Below are 22,186 nucleotides of genomic sequence, written 5' to 3' on the forward strand. Positions count from 1 at the left end.
TATAATTTTATTTGAAAAAAGAATTTTACAATTCATTACCATACAATTCAAATTTAAACATTTTTATAGGTTAAATTTTGAGCAGGTGTGTCCCTACTGAAAAATGTCACTTGATAATCAAGTGAGATGTCAAGTGATTATCAAGTGACTATCATGCCAAAATCTCAAGTGATTATCAAGTGATTATCAAGTAATTATCAAGTGATTATCAAGTGATTATAGTTGAATTGTGATTTGAATTAAACAATTACTTTTTAATACTATTAATTTATAAACGGTTGTTAAAAATTTAATTCGCCATTTAAAATATAAAATACAATATATTCTAGGATATAATTTAAATTTAATTTTGGAAGTCAGAAAAAGAATTTTAATTCGAGTTTTAATAAAAAATATCGTGTATTGTTTAATAAAAGTACAAAATAAATGTTTCTTCAGAAGTAATCTTCATTATTAATTAGGCTTTTGGTAAAGTCTTTCATTTCTTTCGTGGAAACTTAAACTAGAAGTTGCATTTTTAATATATATATCTTTAACGTCTCGATCTAATTCGTTATAATAATTTGAGGTATTTAGATAATCCTAGTATAAACCTGTATGAAAAACATAAGATGAATTGCAAAACATATTTAAGGACGTCCAAAAATTAAATATTTATAAACTTTATCCTACTAAGATATAAATTTATCTTCTTCGGTGAAAATAACTGTATAGGCTGATTGCCAAATCTTTTATTTTTTAATTTAGAAAGGTCTAAGCATCTATGCGCTATTATTCGTTTTGTCCAAAACACATTCCCTATATCTCTTAAAAATTTTGACCTTCTGCTACGTTTCATTATTCTCCATGTATCCTTTCCTACTTTGACCTTTTCTCCGAGGTAAACTTTATCATCTACGATTTCATACCGTTCATGCGGTTCTGCGGTGACTGAAATAAAAAAAATATTTGATGATAAGTAAATGAACAATTTAAAATATTTAATAAGGAAGAGAATAGTATATTACGATACAAGTGACGTAAGTGGCACTTTCCAGCAACTTTCTCGCTACGCTTGGGCGCTAATTTTGCTGTGCCGGAAGTACTGCTTAGGACGCGCGTATCGTATATTATTTTATAGCAAGTGTGGCTTAAACCCGTCACCCCCAGAGGGGAGGTTAGCGTTCGATATGGTGAAGCCCCCCCTCCCCCGCCTAAAAATTTAAAACCTCTAATCCAATTTAAAACTGCTGCTTTACGCCCGCTGCTCGAACTTTACGCCCGCTGCTCAAACTTTACGCCCGCTGCTCGCACTTTACGCCCACTGCTCAAACTTTACGCCTGCTGCTCGGACTTTACACCAGCTGCCGACTTTTTACGCCCGCCGGTAAAAGAAATGGTACTTTAAGCCCCCTTTATAGGTACAAAAAACGCGAAAATCGTGCCTGTGTTACAAAAACATATATTTCGAATGCTTTTAGACTTTAGTATCTTACTACGAGCCCGTACAGCTTAAGTAAATAATTCATTCATTATTGCAACGTACCAAAATATGCTCCTTAAGACACGGATAACCGTGCGGTAAGTGCGGGTTTAAGACACTAGTGCTATCAATTATTGTTTGTTATTTTATTGCCTTTTTATAAATTATTACCAAAGAATTTTTTTTAATATACCTGTTCCTAAATCATATCCAGCCTTTTTATACGCCCTATATAATTTTGGTTTATACTGCATCACCATGCCAACTGCACACGGCTCAGAATCAGACAATCCTTCATTGTCTCTTGCTTCATTTCAAATCTCGGGTTCGTTCCTTTGTGTCCTACATCTTGGACCTGGACGGCGTGGTCTAGGTTCATAATTTTGCTGAGGACGTTGTGGTGTCGGAATATCAGGTAGGGTATGATGTCTACGCGGGGTACAAGGTGTTCGCGATCGACGAGGGGTTTGCGATCGATGAGGAGTTCGCGATCTACGAGGGGTTCGCGATCGACGAGGGGTTCGCGATCGATGAGTGGTTCGCGATCGACGAGTAGTTCGCGATGTACGAGGGGTTCACGATCTACGAGGGGTTCGCGAACTACAAGGAGTTTTCGATCGACGAAAGGTTCGCGATCGACGAGGGGTTCGCGATTGACGAGAGGTGCGCGATATGTCTGTGGTGCGTGATCCGCCTGAGGTGCGCGATATGTCTGGGGTGCGCGATCCGCCTGAGATGCGCGATCTGCCTAGGGGGATGCGCGATCCACCTGGGTAGCGCGATGCACCTAAGATGCGCGAACCGCCTGAGGTGCGCGATATGTCTGGGGTGCGTGATCCGACTGAGGTGCGCGATCCGCCTGGGATGTGCGATTTGCTTGGGGTGCTCGGTCCACCTGGGGTTCGCGATACATCGGGGGTACGCGATTCATGCCGGGTTCACGATCCGCTTAAGGTGCGCGATCTGTCTATGGTACGCGATCTATCCGGGACACGCGTTACATCAGGGGTGCGCATTCCGCCTGGGGTGCGCGATCGGTCTGTGGTGCGCGATACATGTGTCTGAGTAGAAGAGAACAATTCGCGCGATATCAGCTTCGACGATTTTCTTAGACTAACGGGAAGGGAAACAGACTTCGTGTGAGATAAGGCAGAATCTTTTGCCTTTTCGGGACTAACAATACGTTTATGTTTAGATCCAGACAGATTTGAAGAGCCTCCTATTGGTGAGATATCTGAATGATATATATACATATTTTAATACAAATTTAGTGTTTTAAAAATTGAAATATTTCTGGTTAAAATTTTAGAAAGATCCGGAAATTACCGGACAGCAGTGTTATGTAATGTTATGTTATTCTTTAGATATTGATATTTTCTAGAGTATCATATCTCACAACAATTTTTAAATTAGATGTTATAGTTCAATTTTACAAATAATAGTATATTGTGTACCAAGGGCGTAAAGTGGGCTTTTTTAGGCCGAGTGTGCCCTACTGAAAAAAATCGCGAGAACAATCCCGCGATTAATAGCGTAAATTTATCGAACTTTTTTCGACGAGATTAGTCGCACGATTAATCGCGTGACTAATTGCGCGATTTATCTAAAAAAATTTTTTAATTAAATAAAATTATTTAGCGAGGTGGCCATTTTAGGTGTTACCATCCAGATGATAACACCTACACTGGCCACCCCGCTAACTAATTTTGCATTTTAAATAATTTTATTTTATTTAAAAATTTATGTTAGATGAATCGCGATATTTGTCCCGCGTTTAATCGTGCGACTAATCACGCGACTAATCGCGCGATCACGCCAACCAAATTTTCAAATAAATTAAAATTATTTAAAATCCAAAATTAGTTAGTGGGGTGGCCAGTATAATTGTTACCATCAGGATGGTAACACCTAAATTGGCCACCTCGCTAAATAATTTTGAATTTTAAACAATTTATTTTTTTTTAAATTTATTTTAGTTTTAAAAAGTTCGATAAATGTACGCGATTAATCGCGGGATTATTCCCACGATCAATCACGCGAATAATCGCGCGACTAATCGCGCGATTTTTTTCAGTAGGGTGGAGTTGCCAGTACGAGGCAAGGCGTTTACGAGCCGCAGACGAGTACTGCAACCACACGAGGGCAACAAGCCCACTTAACACAAATATTTATAAAATAAAGTATTATGGATTATCAACATTTTCTATTTATTAACACATTTATTTCCAATTTAAAAATTTTCAAACTTCAAAATTTTCAAAATTTTTTAAATATAACAGAAAACACAAAATTTTACGCCCACTGCTCAAACTTTACGTCCGCTGTTCAAACTTTCCGCCCGCTGCTCGAACTTTACGCCCGCTGCTCAAACTTTCCGCCCGCTGATCGAACTTTACGTCCGCTGCTCGAACTTTACGCCCGCTGCTCAAACTTTACGCCCGCCGGTAAAAAATGGTACTTTACGCCCGCTTAATAGGTACAAAAAACGCGAAAATCGTGCAAAAAATCTTTTTTTCATTAAGAGGCAAAACATCCCTGTAGTCTAAAAATGACTCATTTTTAAAATATTTAATGTGGTTGGGTCCCCTTTAATTATTATATCTTGAAACGTAACAAAAGTGAATGAAAGAATTTTAGAGTAGTTTTTGTCCGGAAATTTCGGGATCTTTATAAAATTGTAACCAAGGATACGCAATAATGTATTTGCTCCAAGCACATACGATAGTTATTCATCAACTTATTTATCAAGTAATGATTTAGTATGATTAATAATAAATCAGTTATTATTTAATAAATGTTATAAAAACATAACAAATTTCGTATTTTTTAAATGAATTGATTTCAGGGACAAACCACTTTTAAAACTCAAAAAAATCGATTTATTTTTTTATTTCTTATTTTTATAGAAAATTTTACTTAGAACACGCTCGAAATCCGTTTATAAAAAAAAATATCACAAAATTGGTCGAAAACAAGAAAAAAATTCAATGTTTTCAGCATTAAAAATTTTCTAAGCATTCAAAACAAAATTCCTGCATTCATACCAAAAGTACAAGTGTACGAAACATCCTCCTAAAATTTGAGCTTAATTTGACTACTCGTTCCCTTGGAATCCTACGGACAGTGCTCGAACACATAAAATAGTGCACGGAGTGTAACACATGTACGCAGGGGCTACTATCAATTTAGCCTGGTAAAAGTCAAGATTATATCTTTATATATTAGAAAATAGTATATTATGACACTGTTGTGGGATCTGCTTTTCTACCTTGCTCGAGGTTTTTCTCACTCGCTTCGCTCGTGCGAAAAACCTCGAGCAAGGTAGAAAAACGCCTCCCACAACAGTCTTATACGATATTTTATACCACGAGAGTCGAAAATTGCAATTAAAGTTTGCATTTTGAGATTAGAGTGGTATAAAAAACTTTATTTTAATAATAATTCATTTTTAAAAATGTTTAATCTAATTTTATTTTTCAGGGTTTAAAAGTGGTTTGTCCCCTTAATAGGACATGGGAATCATGCTTGCGTTACAAACAATATTTTTTATTTCTTAATATGATTACTTGGAGTGAATCTATAGTAATGCTTTAATTTATTCAAATACAATATGTCCTTTTTTATCATCATAGATTTATTTTAATATGGTCCATTATTCTGGAGGATGTTACGTCCTTTTTAAACTGATCTATTGCAAAACAGGAAATGATATCAAAAGTATTTTATCAGATTTATTTAAGAAATACGAAGAAAAAATTAATTTTTTTTAATTAAATATGCTGAGAATTGTCATATTTGTATATAACAATACAATACAAGTTTCCAGCTCCATTAGAATATAAGATTATATTTTTAATAAATTGTTTGTCTCCTCGTGTGTTAATAGAACGAAAGATCATTACACATACAACCAAAACGACTGTCTAAAAATAAATGTCTAGTCCATAACCGCACGTTTCTTTTTGAATATATACAAAAACTTCTGAATATTTCTGGAGATCTACATTTATTGTATAGTATTTAAGGTGTGGCCTCTTTTTTATAAAGTTTCTTAATCTAAGATCAAATGACTGTAAATAATAGTCGAAAAATTATGCTATATCTAATTTTTTAAGTATATTGATATTGACTATCAAGTAACATTTTTTAATATATGATTTAAGCATTTGTAAATTTCTCATTTTGAATATTTTGAATATTTAATAATTTAATAAATGATTTTTACGGATATTCAAATAATTTTATTTGTAATATTTGAATTTTAATAAAAGATTCAAAAGGGAGGGGCGGATAAGATGACTGAATAGATTTAAAATAATAACCTGTTTGTGATGACTGGAACGGAATAAGAAGTTGTTGCGTTTTTGGAGTTGAAAAATGAAAGGGCTCAGAAGGATGTACTTCATTTTCTTTATGATTTACTGCATTTCTTTTTTTCAAACCATCTACGATAAAACATTTCTTCAAACTTTCATTAAATAGGTTTAAAAAAATTTTAACAAATTTTATAAAACACATTATAACTTTGAAAAATTTCAATAATTAATAATTTTTAAATTATATTTTACTACATTCCGCAAATGTCTAAATAGTAAATATAAATTGTAAAGAGTTTTTTTTTAATGTTATCTAGATATGTATGCAAATATTTCAGGACAGTTGAATATGTATGAATAATTATTGATTTATAAATATTAAATTGATACATATTCATTTGCTTTTTACAGAATGTCGAAGCAAATTTCACAAAGGTATCATCGTATCTCAAACCACATTTTACAATATTTGCACGAAATTTATCTCGTAACATCAAAAACCAACTATTTTGCACAAATTTAATCTATTATTAAATGTTACCGTTTACTATTACTTTTACGTGTTGAAAATAAATACATATTTTCAACAGAGTTTTGTTCTCGAGGTTACAATTACAACCAATCAGCTAAGCTTAAATATTGCCATAAAGATGTAAAATCATGTATACAAAAATATGTGAAAACTAATGCGGATACTTTTACAAACATTTGTACAGATATGTAATTAAAATTCAATTTTTAATTTTTATTAAGATAAACATGTATAGATGTACTTTGTTTTTGAACTTACATATTATTGGCACTATAATAATGGTAGACATGATTTTATTGGAAATGATTAAACATGCATGATGTATAACGTATAACCATATTTTTCTCCATACATACCGAATTTTTGACAATCTTCTAAAAGAACAGGTTGACTGTGATTTTTATTCAAGTCGGATACGCTTACTTCAGCCACACTATTGTCTGTATTATTAAAGCTAAATCTCTTTCGACTATTAATATGTATCTGTTCATTGTATTTTTTAATCGTTTCTTGACTGTTAATGCACTGAACCATATTTTCTATAATTTTACCTTTTTTCTGTAAGAAAAATATCATATACAGTAAGTTAAAAAAATCGTATAATTTTAATGAAATAAAATACGTTACTGGTTTTTTTTCTTCAAATTCGAAACTGTCATTAGTATCGCTAGACGTCAATTTCTTTGGAATAATCAGTCTCTTTTTTTATTTTCTGCTTTGGACCTAGCGTCAGATTCTGATTCTAAAATTTGAATGAAATGTGGGATAAAAAATACACAAGACAAACTTATGCTAAAATATGAAAAATAATAACTTTCAAAAATATGAAATATTCTACGGATTTCGGAACAGTTTGAACATTGTGTATCATGCATTATTCGTCATACTGTTATAGGTACAGCTTTAATCTCTTTGTAGGTTATATACATATAAACATCTTTCTAATGTTACTTGCTTAGGAGGAAGATTATTTGTCTTTGGGATTATAATATTAGTTACTAATTTTTTTTCAATAGATAACAATATAAAAATTTTTATGTGTTATGTGCAGCTAATGAAAAAATATTAATCAAAAAGAGAACAATTCATTTTAAACTATTATCAGCACTACAAAAGGTATTGTAAATAAATTTATGGAAACAGTGTCAACATGAATAGGTATAAAAAAAATTTTGAAATAGGAGATGAAGGAATAACAAAACGAACTGCTCAATGATATAAAAATGTTCTTAATCAAACAGATACATTTGATGAGGTAAGCTGTTTTTGAATTAAAAAATCTAGCTCTTCTTACATCAAAAATAATAATAAATTTGTTTTGTTATAGATATGCAGTAGTCAAACCTCACTTGTACAAGCGGAGGAAAATAACTCCACCGATGAATTGTGCGAAGGAAGCAGTAACGAAAACATGGTTAGTATAATTAATTATTGTTAGTTTAGCCTACATACATTATCAAGTAATGTTTTTGTTAAACAAACTGCTTCAATAAATATTGATATCTATTTTCATGCTACGGACTATAAATAATTCACGTTATTTTAATGTATCAATTATATTAATTGTATCCATGATCAACGGATTTTATTGGCAAAAACATTATATGTTTATAACTTTCTTTTATTCGTAATAATTATATTAAAACCAGATTCAGAATTAGTTGTAAAATTAAAAAAAAATAGTTTAAATGGTATAATTTTTATTTTTATATAAGCACCTGTGTGTAAATTTAGATGCCAACACCATAGAGTTCAATAAAATACATTCAAAAAAGACAATTAAGTAAAAACTGTCATCGCAGGCAGTTTACCCATAATTAAACAAATAATTTTACAACTAATTCTATATTTATCTTCAATATTATAAATATAGTGTGATAAATGAAGAAGATTCAGACACACTGGCTAGCCCTCATACATATCCCACACAGCATGAAATATTTCAATGAAATATTTAGAAATATTTCAGTGAAATATATCCACGGAATATTTCTGAAACCTTCCAGTAATATTTCATAGAAGAGCTATTAATCGACTCAATGGAAATATTTCGTGAAATATTTCAGAAATATTCCATAAATATTTTGTTGGAATCTATGAAATTCCTTTTTAAATATTTCAATATGTTCTTTAGGAAATCTTACATAAATATTTCAGAAAATATTGCTCAGAATTATTTACTTAATACTACACTGAAATATTTTGCGGAAGATTTTTGGAATCTTTTTTAAACATTTCTTTGGAACTTTTGTAACGAATTTTTAAACATTTATCAAAAAGATTATGAAATATTCCATAGATATATCTTGTAAACTTTTACATAATTATTTCTTCATTATTACAATGGAATATTTCTTAAAATATTTATGAAATAATTCTTTAATATTTTATTGGAACTTTTAAATTACACTTTGAATATTTCTTGAAATATTTCTGAATTATTCCATACATATGTCTCGCAAACTATCATGTAATTAGTTCGGAAATGTTCCAATGGAACATTTCTTGAAATATTTATTAAATAATTCCTTAATATTTTATTGGAACTTTTAAATTACACTTTGAATATTTCTTGAAATATTTCAGAATTATTCCATACACATGTCTCGGAATCTTTTATATGATTATTTCTACAATATTCCAATGGAATAATTCTTGAAATATTTATGAAATAATTCTTTAATATTTTATTGGAACTTTTAAATTACACTTTTAATATTTCTTGAAATATTTCTGAATTATTCCATACATATGTCTCGCAAACTATCATGTAATTAGTTCGGAAATGTTCCAATGGAACATTTCTTGAAATATTTATTAAATAATTCCTTAATATTTTATTGGAACTTTTAAATTACACTTTGAATATTTCTTGAAATATTTCTGAATTATTCCATACACATGTCTCGGAATCTTTTATATGATTATTTCTACAATATTCCAATGGAATAATTCTTGAAATATTTATGAAATAATTCTTTAATATTTTATTGGAACTTTTAAATTACACTTTGAATATTTCTTGAAATATTTCTGAATTATTCCATACATATGTCTCGCAAACTATCATGTAATTAGTTCGGAAATGTTCCAATGGAACATTTCTTGAAATATTTATTAAATAATTCCTTAATATTTTATTGGAACTTTTAAATTACACTTTGAATATTTCTTGAAATATTTCTGAATCATTCCATACATATGTCTTACAAACTTTCATGTAATTATTTCTTCAATCTTTCTTTAATATTTAAAAATTTTTTTTTTAATTATTTGAAGGCGCGACTCCATGAACACGTAATTTTTTATATATTAGTGAATGTGTAAAAGCCATATGTCGTCAATGCGTCATTGGTTTATGTAAACCAGTACATATATTTTTTATAAAAATCGTATATCGAATCGTGTATCGAAAAGCCCTTTATTTTAACTCTAGCTGCCTGCGTATGAATTCACACTGGATTAATTATGTGTTTGTACCTGCTGTCAAACTATGGAGTTATTCTTTATATTCAAAAACAAAAGGGGTTCGAATTAACGAATTAACAGTTTATCCGCTTATATGATTTCAATTATTTTTCGTATAATTTGATCCAAAAGTTTAATATCACTAACATTAACTAGTTTACGAAAGCCGATGGCGTAAAAGCAAAGATACAAACTGTTTGTGTATTTACTATAATTATATATATAAAATAAGATATATTCACGGTGTCGTGGTACAGTCGCCGGACACAAAAACTTTGCTTTACGCGCCACAACATAGCGGCGGGTCTCTTGTTGATTGGGCTTTCAGAACAAGGTGGCGCATCGGCTTCGCAGTCGCATAGACAGCGAACCACGGCCATAAAAAGAAGAAGAAGAAGGTTAGGACGGTCATGACGTCAGATATCGCTTTCCTGACAGTCATGACCGATCTAAGGAGTCCAATTAACAAGAGACCCGCCGCCATGTTGTGGCGCGTAAAGCAAAGTTATTGTGTCTGGCGACTGTACCTTCAAGCAATTCGGGAACATTTGAAGAATATTTCACGGAAGATATGTGGAATATTTCTGAATTATTTCAGGTGAAATATTTTATTAAATTTTTCAGAAATATTTCTGAATCATCATTTCACTAGTAACTTATAGTGATTATTAAACTTAGAAACATTTCAGAAGTGTTTCTCAAATCTAGGAAAGAAATATTTTATGAAAGCTTTCTTGAATGTTCCGGAATTATTTTACTTCAAATTTTCCAGTAAATATTAAACACATAAATAATTCTGAAAGAAATCAGAATTATTTTAAAGAAATATATTTTGGAAGCTTGCTTAAATATTCCAGAATTATTTCAAATACAAATTCCAGGAGACTACGGGCTAAGAAATAATTTTGAAATGTTGCTTAAATCTAGGAAAGAAATATTTTATGAAAGTTTTCTGGAATATTCCAGAATTGTTATACTGAAAATTTTCCGGTGAAGATTAAACACTGAAAGAATTACGAAATAATTCAGATATATTTTAAAGAAATTTTTATGGAAGTTTTCTGGAATATTCCGGAATTATTATACTGAAAATTTTCAGGTGAATATTGAACACTGAAATAATTAGGAAATAATTCCGAAATATTTTAAAGAAATTTTATGGAAGTTTTCTGGAATGTTCCGGAATTATTTTACTGCAAATTTTCCAGTAAATATTAAACACTGAAATAATTCAGAAATAAATCAGAAATATTTTAAAGAAATATGTTACGGAAGCTTGCTTAAATATTCCAGAATTATTTCAAATGCAAATCCCAGGAGACTGCGTGCCACAAAATAATTTAGAGACATTTCAGAAATATTTCATGAGAGATTTGCAAGGCAGGGCATTTTATGAAATTATATTATTGCAGTAATATTTCTGATATATTTCGTGAAAAATTTCAGAAATATGTCTGAATTATTTCAAAAAATATTTCAATATAGGAATTTGAGGGACATAACATTATTTCAGAAATATTTCGTCGAAATATTCCTGGAAGATTTCAAATATTTCGTTCCAATATTTCCGAAATATTTCGGAAATATTTCATGCTGTGTGGGATGGTGTACATATTTCAGAAGTAAAAAAATTAATACTATATGATTTTAAATATCAATATTTGTTTGTCTTCTATTAATTAAAAGAGTCATTGGTGCAAAAAGTTGTGTGTACATTGAAAAAATACATTTAAATAAAATCGAAAAAAAAATAATAAATTTTTTGAATTTTACCCATATGTGATGTTCATAATTAAATTTCAAGTATTGACGATACAAGGAGTAATAAAGAGTTCATATACGAACTAGAAAATGCAAAAGACATACATAAAATAGTTATAAATATCGTTCAACTTAATTTTTCGCGTGTATTATGCCCACTTACCGTCGCCAGTAGGTGGGTCATACAATCTGCCGACTGTACATATTTTTTGACATAATATGAGTGTAAACACCTCAATTTCCTACAAGGGTTTGTAATACTTTTTTCAATGGATTTATTTACTAAGAAATCGGTGTTAAAAAAATCAGGAATAGTCTTTATCAAAGTAAAATTTTCTAAACTTTTGATTTATAATGTCAGAATTTTAAAAAATCTTTGAACATTATATTGGATTTGCCATCGCACATTTTCAAAATGTGATAGTGAATTCATAATCAGCGACCCAAAAAATCCAATCTCGTGTCCGTTTCGGGCACCTACGGCACCCTTTCAACTCCCACTCGTGCTCAAATATCATCCTCGCTAGAAAAATTCAATTTTCCCCCCTCGTTGCACAATATACTATTTCGTCATAGTTTACTGAGATTTTAAAAATTGTTATAATTGTTATAAATTGTTATAGTTGTTATAAATTGTTATAATTGTTATAATTGTTATAAATTGTTATAAATTGTTAAAAAATGTTAAAAATTGTTTAAAAAATGTTAAAATGTAATTTTATTCACTGCTTAACTGTAATAGCCACTTTATTCCCTGAAAAGCAGGACTATAGTAGCTTTTTATTCCCTCGTATCTTTTACTCCCGCATTTTCGGGAATAAAGTTTTTATTCCCGCAAATGAGGGAATAAAGTACTTTATTCCCGCAAATGTATTATTGAAGTGATATACACTGTAGAGTCCTCAATTTCCTATTCGTTTTTTGTGCACGAAAAGGGGCCTATGCAGGCCCGAGTTAAAAAAAAGCACGGTGTGTAACAAGGGGGGAAGTGGCTTTTTCAGTCTCGGGTGCCCTCGACTCTCACTCATGCTGAAACATCATCCTCGCTAGAAAAATCCAATTTTCCCCCTAGTTGCACATTGTACTATTTTAATACGCATTTTTTGTAAGGTTCAGAAAATTTTACTTCTTAAAAGATTATCCCTAATTTTTTTTTAACGCCGATTTCTTAGTGAATAATGAATCTGTTGAAAAAAGTAAAAAAGAAATAGAAAAATAGTTCATTGCTCCATGCGCAACAAGTGCAATTTTACGTACACCAAGTCATGGACAGTGTGCGTAATAATATATCATGATTGCAAAAAGGTCACACAAGGGAAAATTATGTTCTCGCACAACACATGTTCTGTACAAATCGTGATTTAAGAATTGTGTTCTGGACGTAGTGTGCACAAAACCCTGTTTTACTTTACCTTCCTTTCCCTCTCTTTCTTTTTCTTTACCTGACTCTAATTTTACTTACTTGTGTCTTCCTCCTCCAATAACTTTTAACTTCATGAAATTAAAATTTTTATATTTATTTCAGACATTTTCTGCATATGAATCACAAGATCACGACTTAAGCAGCTATTTATGTAGCATTATGTTAGATGGCGTGAAAGAAAACCAAGATCAGTCTTTTAAGTGCCCTAAAAGCTTAACTGAAATGATGAATAATGTTGATTTTATGGATTCTATAAAAGTATCTGTCAATATAAAAAAAGGAGAGTTATTTTTAATGATTTTAAAATTTTGTATTACAAATAGTTTATCGGTTACAGCCATGACAAATTTATTTAAATTGATAAATATAATTTTTGACTCGCCAATCCTGTCAGATTGTCGATATTCTCTTGATAAATTGTTGAACCCAAAAGAACACGCAGAGTTTCATGCAGTTTGTCATAATTGTACAGCTTATGTAGGAAAATTTGGCGAAATATCCTCTGTAAAGAACTGTAAAATATGTGAAGCTGAATTGGATTTAGATAACCCTAGTAGTACCAGTTTTTTCGTTCTTCTTGATCCATCGACACAAATACAAAATTTATTAAACTTGTATGAAGATCATTATGAGTACGTTGTAAACGAAAGAATTTCAAAACCTGATCGTATAGAAGATGTATACGGTGGTCAAGAATATCGTAAATTTGTTAAGACCTTACCGCCAGAAGAAAAACATAGTTATGTTAGTGCTGTATTTAATACGGATGGGGCTCCAAAATTTGAGTGCTCACAATATTCTATTTGGCCTTTGTATCTGATGTTAAATGAATTGCCTAAACAACAACGAATGCAGAAGTTAATCACCTGTGGATTGTGGTTTAATAAAAAAAAAACCAAACATGAGTATTTTTTTAAATTCATTTGTTGATATTATTAATAAATCCACTAAAGATATTGTGTGTACTGTACATAATCAACAAAAAATTGTAAAACTTTACGTTGTAACCTGCTGTGTAGATTCTGTGGCTAGAGCGCCAGTTCAGGGTATTAAACAGTTCAATGGTAGTTGTGGGTGTAGCTGGTGCCTGCATCCAGGACAATGGGCTGAAGGGAGTATGAGGTACTGTTTACTAACATCTCCTCCTGAGTCTCGAGTTCATACAAAAACTGAGGAAGACATGATGATTGCAACGCCTACTAATCCTATTAACGGTATTAAATATCCATCACCTCTTATAAACTTTTCAAAGTTTAATATTATATCTGGCTTCTCAGTCGATTATCTTCATTGTTGTTTAGAGGGCGTTGCAAGCCAGCTTACGAATTATTATTTACTGTCAATGAGTAAAGATGATCTTGAAGAACTCGATGAAAAGATAAAAAAAATTACAGCTCCACACCAAATTTCTCGTTTAACCAGATCAATAAGTTCCAGAAATGATTGGAAGGCTCGCGAGTGGGAGAACTATGTTTTGTATTATAGTGTACCTCTATTAGAAGAACATATAAGCAGAAAGCACCTTTTTCATTGGCTTCTTTTTGTAGAAAGCTTATATATTCTTTTGCAAAGTAGTATTAACATCGAACAATTAAATAAGGCCAATGAAATGTTGTACGAATTTGTAGCAAAATGTGAGGAATATTTCGGAATTAAAGCAATGACCTATAATGTCCACCAATTACTACATATATCTGAATGTGTATTAAATTGGGGGCCATTGTGGTGTCAGTCTACATTTTGTTTTGAATCTGCGAATCGATATTTATTAGGAGCAATAAAATGTTCAAAAGGTGTCACATTACAAATCATAAGATATGTTAATATAAACCATATGATTTCTATTGTACAAGAATACATTTATCCAGACACGAATGAATTAGTTAAAATGTACTGTGACAATATTCTTTGTGCCAAAGTACAGAATGTCTGCAAATTAAAGAAAATTACATATTTTGGGCTAGGTGACTGCGTCAATGATGATATTTTGGAAAAAGTACAGCTGTCAGAAAATAGTGCTAAAGTATATTACAAAATGGTAAAAGATGGCTGTTTATATGAATCGTCTCTAAAAATTAAAAAAAGATCTAATAATTCATTTGCACAACTGAGAAACAATAAATTTGTACAAATTTTAAGTTTTATTATTGACGAGGAAACCAAAGTAGAGTTGACTGTATGTAATGTCATAAAAACAAGGCATCGTTTCGCGAATAAATATAGTAATCTGCAAATAATAGACAACATTTGTAACGATTCTATTATTGTGCCAACGGAAGAAATTATGACTATTTGTATTTTTATGAAAATTCTTCAAATTATGTATATTTGCCCAATACCTAATTTACTTCATTATTGAATGCCTATAGATAAATCAATGTAAGCGATAAAAACAATTTTGTATTTTTTTATTAAAGAATTTACATTTTTTAAATAAATTTATTAATTAACAGTCAATGCAATGCAATTTATTTACTTCTCCCACGAAATAATCTTTTTTAATGCATGCTATGTCATAAATCATTAATAAAAATTATTTGTTTATATAAAGTCAGTATTCAACTTGATAATCACTTGATAGTCACTTGATAATCACTTGATAATCACTTGATAATCACTTGATAATCACTTGAGATTTTGGCATGATAGTCACTTGATAATCACTTGACATCTCACTTGATTATCAAGTGACATTTTTCAGTAGGGGTTCCTTCGTTTCAACTGCAGTCTGCTACAGTGGATTGGCAGTACTGCCCAAAACGTTACGTTCTACGTAACCCCCTTGTAAACACTAACGTATACACTCAATTGTGGACGCAGCCTAAGGAGATCAACAAGCACGCGCACGCGGCGAGCGAGCTGTCGCCGTGTATGCATGATATAGTGCTATATATATATATATATATATATATATATATATATATATATATATATATATATATATGTGTGTGTGTGTGTGTGTGTGTGTGTGTGTGTGATCGCGACTGTTGTGTCCTTGTTTTATTCATGCAAATGATAAAACAGCACATTTTGTAAACACGTCAATATTGTAAAGCAACATCGCATTATTATAGTGCGATGTTTCGCATGGATGATATTGACATATATACAGCGATGCTTTTTTATGTTATTTTGTGAATTTCATCCAATTCCGTTCACTCAATCGTAAGATATTAGGTTTTAATACAAAAAAAGATTTGTCACACCGTGCGCCGTCACATGTTTTCATGTAATTATCGATTTCTATTTAGCACGGATTATACTTTGTTGACGAAAAATCGCATAAAATCAGTCGTTTGCCCTTTATTAGGTCATCAGAATGTGATTCCCAAAAGGAAAATTCATTCTGAGCAGCCGTTTCACCGAAAAGTAGAATCTAAGTTATATAGGGTCGATACTACAGGACTGTGGCATGCCCTTAAGGCCAATTCCACATGATCCCAAATCTACATTCACCGTAGATTTGGGTGGCTCCTGACCACGGGGCTCAACTGCCAGTGGTTTCGCAGGAGGGCTTTGATCGAAGTAGGGCAGCTGCTGTCCAAAGCCTGGCATGGTGAGACCCTTCACCAGCATCTCAATCCCGGTTAAGAACATCTTGTTTTGTTCCTGCATCATCCACATGACCTCACTCCTGGTGATGGAGTCCACCGAGTACCTCAGCTGGAACACGAGTTGCTTCTCTGCAGCCGGTCACACGCGGTCAATGACCGCTCTCTCGGTTTCCGACAGGACCTCGTCGAACCTGCGCAGCTGGAGTTCGCTCCTTAAAAAATACAAGGAGCCGTCCTTCTTCCTTAGCAGGGTGACGGTGTCTCGGTGGTATTTGTCACCATACGCCTCGTTGGCTTCCAACCTCGCCCATTCCCGGAGGATGATGCGACGGAATTCCTCTTGATCAGCACCTGTTGAGTTAATTAGCATATAAGTGTTTTGTTTGTATGTATATACAAAATATTATTCCAGATATCCATGTATTAGATAATTAAAACAATAAAAATAATTGTTCAATTACGACTTTGACTCGGAGTTTCTATCAGCAAATATCTTTTGACTTTCCTCTCTTGAGGAGCGACTCTTGTCGCATGCTCTTGCTCTCCCAATCAAGTGGGGCAATTCTAATCGCGCGTTCTTGGCATATTGTAAGATTAACCTGTTTCTTTGGTCGATGTTCTTTTCTGAATCTTACTTTCACCTGACTCTTGTCTATCTTTCTTGTTCTAGCTACTGTGTTGACTTTTGAATTATTACAGCTTGCTTGAATTTAAGCGAAAGCCGGTTACACATTATGTGGGGCCCTCACAAAATACGATTTTTCATGAACTGCAGTCCATATTTATTTTGCACCACAGGCTTTTAAAGAACACTATTAAACATGCTACTCAACGGTTACTGATATGAGGATTTTAAATCTCTTGCTTCGAAGCATTTTCTATTTCCGATTATCGTTGTAAAGAGCATATACACAACGCGCCGCTGACCGGCCGTCGCGCTCTAACATGCATGCACACACTCGCCACTCACGCCGTGAGTGCGAGAGAGAAGCCAGGCGGAGAGAGAGAGAGAGAGAGGCGCCCCAGGCATCGCTGCCGCGCGAGCAGGCGCGCGCACTCGCCGGCGCTACCACTCTCACCTCGATAGAAGACGGTGGCTCCCTCCTCTCGCGAACATGCGGGCACAGCGTGTGCCCCCCTTCAGACCACGCGGCCAGCAACCGGTGGCTTTAGAGAGAGAGAGAGAGAGAGAGAGAGAGAGAGAGAGAGAGAGAGAGAGAGAGAGAGAGAGAGATAGATAGATAGGTCTTTATTTGCAAAGGCAAAAAAAAATAATACAATTAAGGTCACATAGACTGTGTCGCTACAGTCTAACAAAATTATAAAATACAATATATACAAATATCGTCACATATAATCACATAAAAACATATTTGGTCACATAAAACTTTTCAAATATTACGTTGCACATTTATGGTTTGGTCATAGACCTATCTGTATTGCACATTGGAAATCTAAATTACGTAATACTGAATGAATTATTACGGCCTCAGGGCCGAGTCTGACTAGATTAAAACTAGATTAAGGTTAAAAATCAAGCGCCAGAGGGCTCAGAGTCGTCAAGATTCCGTGGCCAGCAGGTGCCGCCGTAGTGCCCCCTTAAAGGAAGCGAGAGATGGCAGGTTTCGCAGAGTAGAAGGGAGAGAGTTCCAGAACCGAGCACCCTGGACCTGGAAGGCCCTAGCCCCGGTTTCAGTACTGACGGTAGGGATGCTCAGTTCCGGGGGAACTCTCCTACTGGAGGGTCTCGGCTCGTGTTTGCTGAAAAATGAGGCCAGATACGAGGGTTCACCGATCCGAATTACCTTGTAGAGTAGAATGGCCTCATAGTAGAGCCTTCTGGAATCGGTGCGAAGCCATTCTAGACGCCTCCGGTAGGGACTGATGTGTTCATCCCTCCCAACCCCGAAGATGAATCTCACTCAGAGAGAGAGAGAGAGAGAGAGAGAGAGAGAGAGAGAGAGAGAGAGAGAGAGAGAGACAAAGAATCACAACATAACACCGGCGGCCGCCATCTTAGCTTCGTGCCTCTGTTCTCCCCTCTTCTCGCGAACTCATGCTCGGCTTCTCGGAAACGCGGGATTTGCTGCGTTTTGCTTTGAATTCTTGGAATCACAAAGCTTGCCACGCCTTACTTTTCGGGTTTTTGCTCTCAGCTTTTATACGAGTTTTGCTAAACTTTCCGTATTTTCACAAAATACTTCTAATTTTCGCGCTTTTGCTCTCGGGTTTTTACACAAATTTCACTGTGATTCGGCACTTCTGAGATTATTCTACACTTTTGTCATGCATTTTTCATTAGTAGCACTTTTCGCGACTCTACGTTCTTTGTACGTTATTCTAAATTTTAACACTGCGAACTTTTCATGACTTTACACTTTTTCATCGGTATTAATTTTGTATTACTGAAGAGCCTGTCGCTGCAAGTTGCTGCATGATGCTGGTCTCGTCCAGGCTTCCTCTCGATGGCACCTCGGGTCCTGGCCTCGTGGCACAAAGGTGCGGATGGTAGGATAGGCTCTTACTGCTCTTTTTACAGCCTTTTGCCACCTGACACTTCACTTGCTCTTGTGAGCTAAAAACACTCCCGCGTCTCTAGGCGCGTGTCACGCACTTTATTTTTGCGTAGTGGAAGCATGGCTCACCCGGCCCATAACCTGTTGGAATCATGTGGGGCGAGTCTCGCAAATAACCGAAATGCAAAAGGTCTCGTGGAAAAAGTAATTTATTAAAACTCCTATACAAAAGTATTAGCGCTATCTCGGAGGGCTAGCGGCGAACTCGCGCGCCGAGTCGAGCGGCGCAGCTCGGCGAGCTTGCGCATGCGTAGAATGTGGGAGAGTTCCAAGTGGTTATCTCTAGCTTCAACACTTTTACTGAGTTTCACGGCCGTGTTTTGCAAGTTATATCCTATATGTCACATACCCTGTTGGAAAAGGTCGATAGAAGTCGATTAGATCACTTATAGTGAATAGTGAATCTTAATTTCACTTTTTGCATTAGAACTTGATAAAAAGTGATAAAATACGATAAAAATCGATATAAATCGATAAACCTTAATATGAAAAATTACAATTGAAATTGATAGAATTTCAAGAAGATCATGGTCTATCGATTACAATTGCAATTTTTCATATTGAGTATTATCGACTTATATCGATTTTTATCGTATTTTATCACGTTTTATCAAGTTCTAATGCAAAAAATGGAATTAAGATTCACTATTCAAGTCAATTGAAATCTTATCGACTTTAATGGTGAATTCTATTCGATTTCAATGGATTTCTATTCACTTTTTCCATCAAGGTACTACCACGGAGTAGGAGGGGAGGAGACCAAACTCTTATGAGCCGAGGCATCAAAAGTGGCTAGCTTTTCCCGACAGAGATCCGTTTAGCGTAACCGCTGAAGCCAGCGAGTTTGAGAGGCCCCTTGCAGCAGCTTGAGAAAATTACGTACGAAAATGCTTACGGATACGTAAGGTCGATAATCGACAATTGCAGAGATCTCTTCTTAATATTTTAAAAATTAATATACGATTTACTAAATACATGTGTATCTAAATTATATATTGATTTAACGTTTGTGAGCATGTAGATTTGTTAATATAAGAACATTTCGCAATATGTTATTCTAATAATATACGCTCTTTACACTTAATGATATAGTTTTAAAAAATGTGATACGTCAATGTTGACTGTATAATAAAATAGTACTGTTGCGAAAAATAAAGAAAAGAAAAAGATGTGTGCTTGGGCTGCAGTGTCCTCGTCCGGAGGTAGCTAAGCAGCGTCCAGGTGTTATTAGCAGAAGGGCATGAGGGGTGAGAAGGTCACCGTCAGGAATGCCCTTGGCGAAGTTGTTGTTGAAAAGCGTCCTTCGCTGAACATCCTCGGGTGCCGAGATGCGCCATGACATCGGTGCCGAGGATGCGGATGAAGCTGGACGATGCGCTGCGAGAGGCTTCGCGGCGGCAGACCGGAGGTGCCAGCACCAGCTAATATGGAAGTGACGCTGGAGCGGGCGTCGGCGAGCGTCCTCGACGGTGCTTGCCCCTGCGCATAGTCGAGCGCAAGGCCTTGTGGTTTCTGGTGGCCCCTAGAGACTGGCGATGCGGTGGCTTCGAGCACGATGGTCTGCTCCTGCCAGGTTGCTGCAATTAAGGATTTGAAATTGAAGTTTATTAAAATTCGAAAAGACCCATAAGGCTAGATTTTTGAAAAGATGTTATAATAATTAAAAATTTAAATTAAACAATGAACCCATAAATCTTAAGGCATTAATGGCCATAAGCAAATGGGCGACTACTGAAGGAAGCTATATATATTTGTCAGTGGTTATTGGGGTGGCTGATTATAAATCTGGCATTAGTTTTGCAAAATTGATTTGTTTAAACAATTTATTTAAATAATTTATTGCAGAATTATCTTCTTTTATTCGACTACTTTAGTTTAGTCTAGTTTTGCACTGGGTACTTAATTGCCCGTATATGTGCAGCAGCGTTCATCACCGCACCAGTAGTACTGCGCTTGGCCGCTAGGCGGTGACGACACCAGTTTTCGTTACCGTCAGCGAAGCAGCGTCCTGAAAGGCATATAATGATGCACTTATCCATGAATTTTTACGTACTTTTTTGTGTTAAAAATTTGCCGTGTCAGAGATCACGTTCGAGTGGCAAGCTAACGGTTAAATATTATTATAAATAAGCATTAAAATTAGACTTCAAAACTAGAATAAATATTAGGAGTTTTCATCGATTATCGTTGCAAACAATTTTTCTTCAGCCGTTTTCACGGCTACTATTTTCATAGATGATTTTCACGATCATTATCAGTCGTTCTCACGACTACTTTTCCAGCTATTATCTACTGTTTGCATAGATAATTTTTACGGTCTTTTTCAAACAGTCATTTTCATGACTACTCCGGCGATTATTGTTGCAAACAGTTTCTTATCAGCCGTTTTCACGGCTACTGTTTTCATATATAGTTTTCAGGTTGATTTTCGAGCAGTCATTATCACGACTGCATCAAAGTTACCTTTCATTCATCCCCTCTAAGCGAAACCTAACAATGAATACTTTTTCCATTCAAAACGGTATATTGTGTAATATACTGTTGAAATTAGACAATAAAAGTAGAAGTGTAAATTGCTTGATTGATTATAATACAGCGCAATATGAGCTCAGCGATGAGAAATCAAGCATCGTTAAAAAAAAATTGAGAGTTTTTTATGGTCACTTTCAAGTCAAAACTGTCTGCTGTACTTTGTAAAGAACATATATTTAGAAAAAAATATGTATCTTGGATAGCAGATAATTTTGTTGTGAATTTCGATAACAATCTGATACCGGATATTTTATCTAATTTCAAAACTAGTGAGGCTGAATACTCTCTAGTTTTGACTAGTAAATGGGGATGTGACGGATCATGAGATCATAGCCAGTTTAAGCAAATATTCTCCGATGGAACTAGCTCAGATGAAAGTATTTTCATGATGTGTATGGTACCACTTATCTTAGAAGTCAATACTTCAGACGGTGCAACAGTAATTTGGCGTAACCCTCAACCTTCATACAGAATATTTTTCATAATCGGGCAAATTTGTTTTCAATTTGCAACACACATATACACTTTTGTACATTTATATACACTTTCATTTAGGATATTT

At 34.0% G+C, this 22,186-nt stretch overlaps 1 protein-coding gene and 2 long non-coding RNA genes across 3 annotated transcripts; 2 read left to right on the plus strand and 1 right to left on the minus strand.

Moving 5' to 3' along the window:
- Window positions 1–374: 374 nt before the first annotated feature.
- On the minus strand, window positions 375–7,303 carry LOC103315374. The gene is made up of 7 exons (XR_004228382.1): window positions 7,125–7,303; window positions 6,938–7,052; window positions 6,667–6,868; window positions 5,785–5,907; window positions 1,656–2,696; window positions 673–930; window positions 375–593 (listed from the first exon to the last, which is right to left on the minus strand). It is a non-coding gene; the product is annotated as an uncharacterized LOC103315374 (long non-coding RNA).
- Window positions 4,367–5,028, plus strand: LOC107981368. The gene is made up of 2 exons (XR_001729361.2): window positions 4,367–4,655; window positions 4,943–5,028. It is a non-coding gene; the product is annotated as an uncharacterized LOC107981368 (long non-coding RNA).
- A 256-nt stretch (window positions 7,304–7,559) lies between the features above and the next one.
- On the plus strand, window positions 7,560–15,419 carry LOC107981367. Its single transcript, XM_016987016.3, has 3 exons — window positions 7,560–7,565; window positions 7,638–7,724; window positions 13,065–15,419. Exons 2-3 carry the CDS (start codon window positions 7,722–7,724, stop codon window positions 13,890–13,892), a joined length of 831 nt encoding a protein of 276 aa, XP_016842505.2. The 5' UTR covers window positions 7,560–7,565; window positions 7,638–7,721; the 3' UTR covers window positions 13,893–15,419.
- Window positions 15,420–22,186: the final 6,767 nt, after the last annotated feature.

Source organism: Nasonia vitripennis, assembly GCF_009193385.2.
Source record: "Nasonia vitripennis strain AsymCx chromosome 1 unlocalized genomic scaffold, Nvit_psr_1.1 chr1_random0004, whole genome shotgun sequence".
In the NCBI taxonomy this organism is placed as follows: Eukaryota; Metazoa; Arthropoda; class Insecta; order Hymenoptera; family Pteromalidae; genus Nasonia; species Nasonia vitripennis.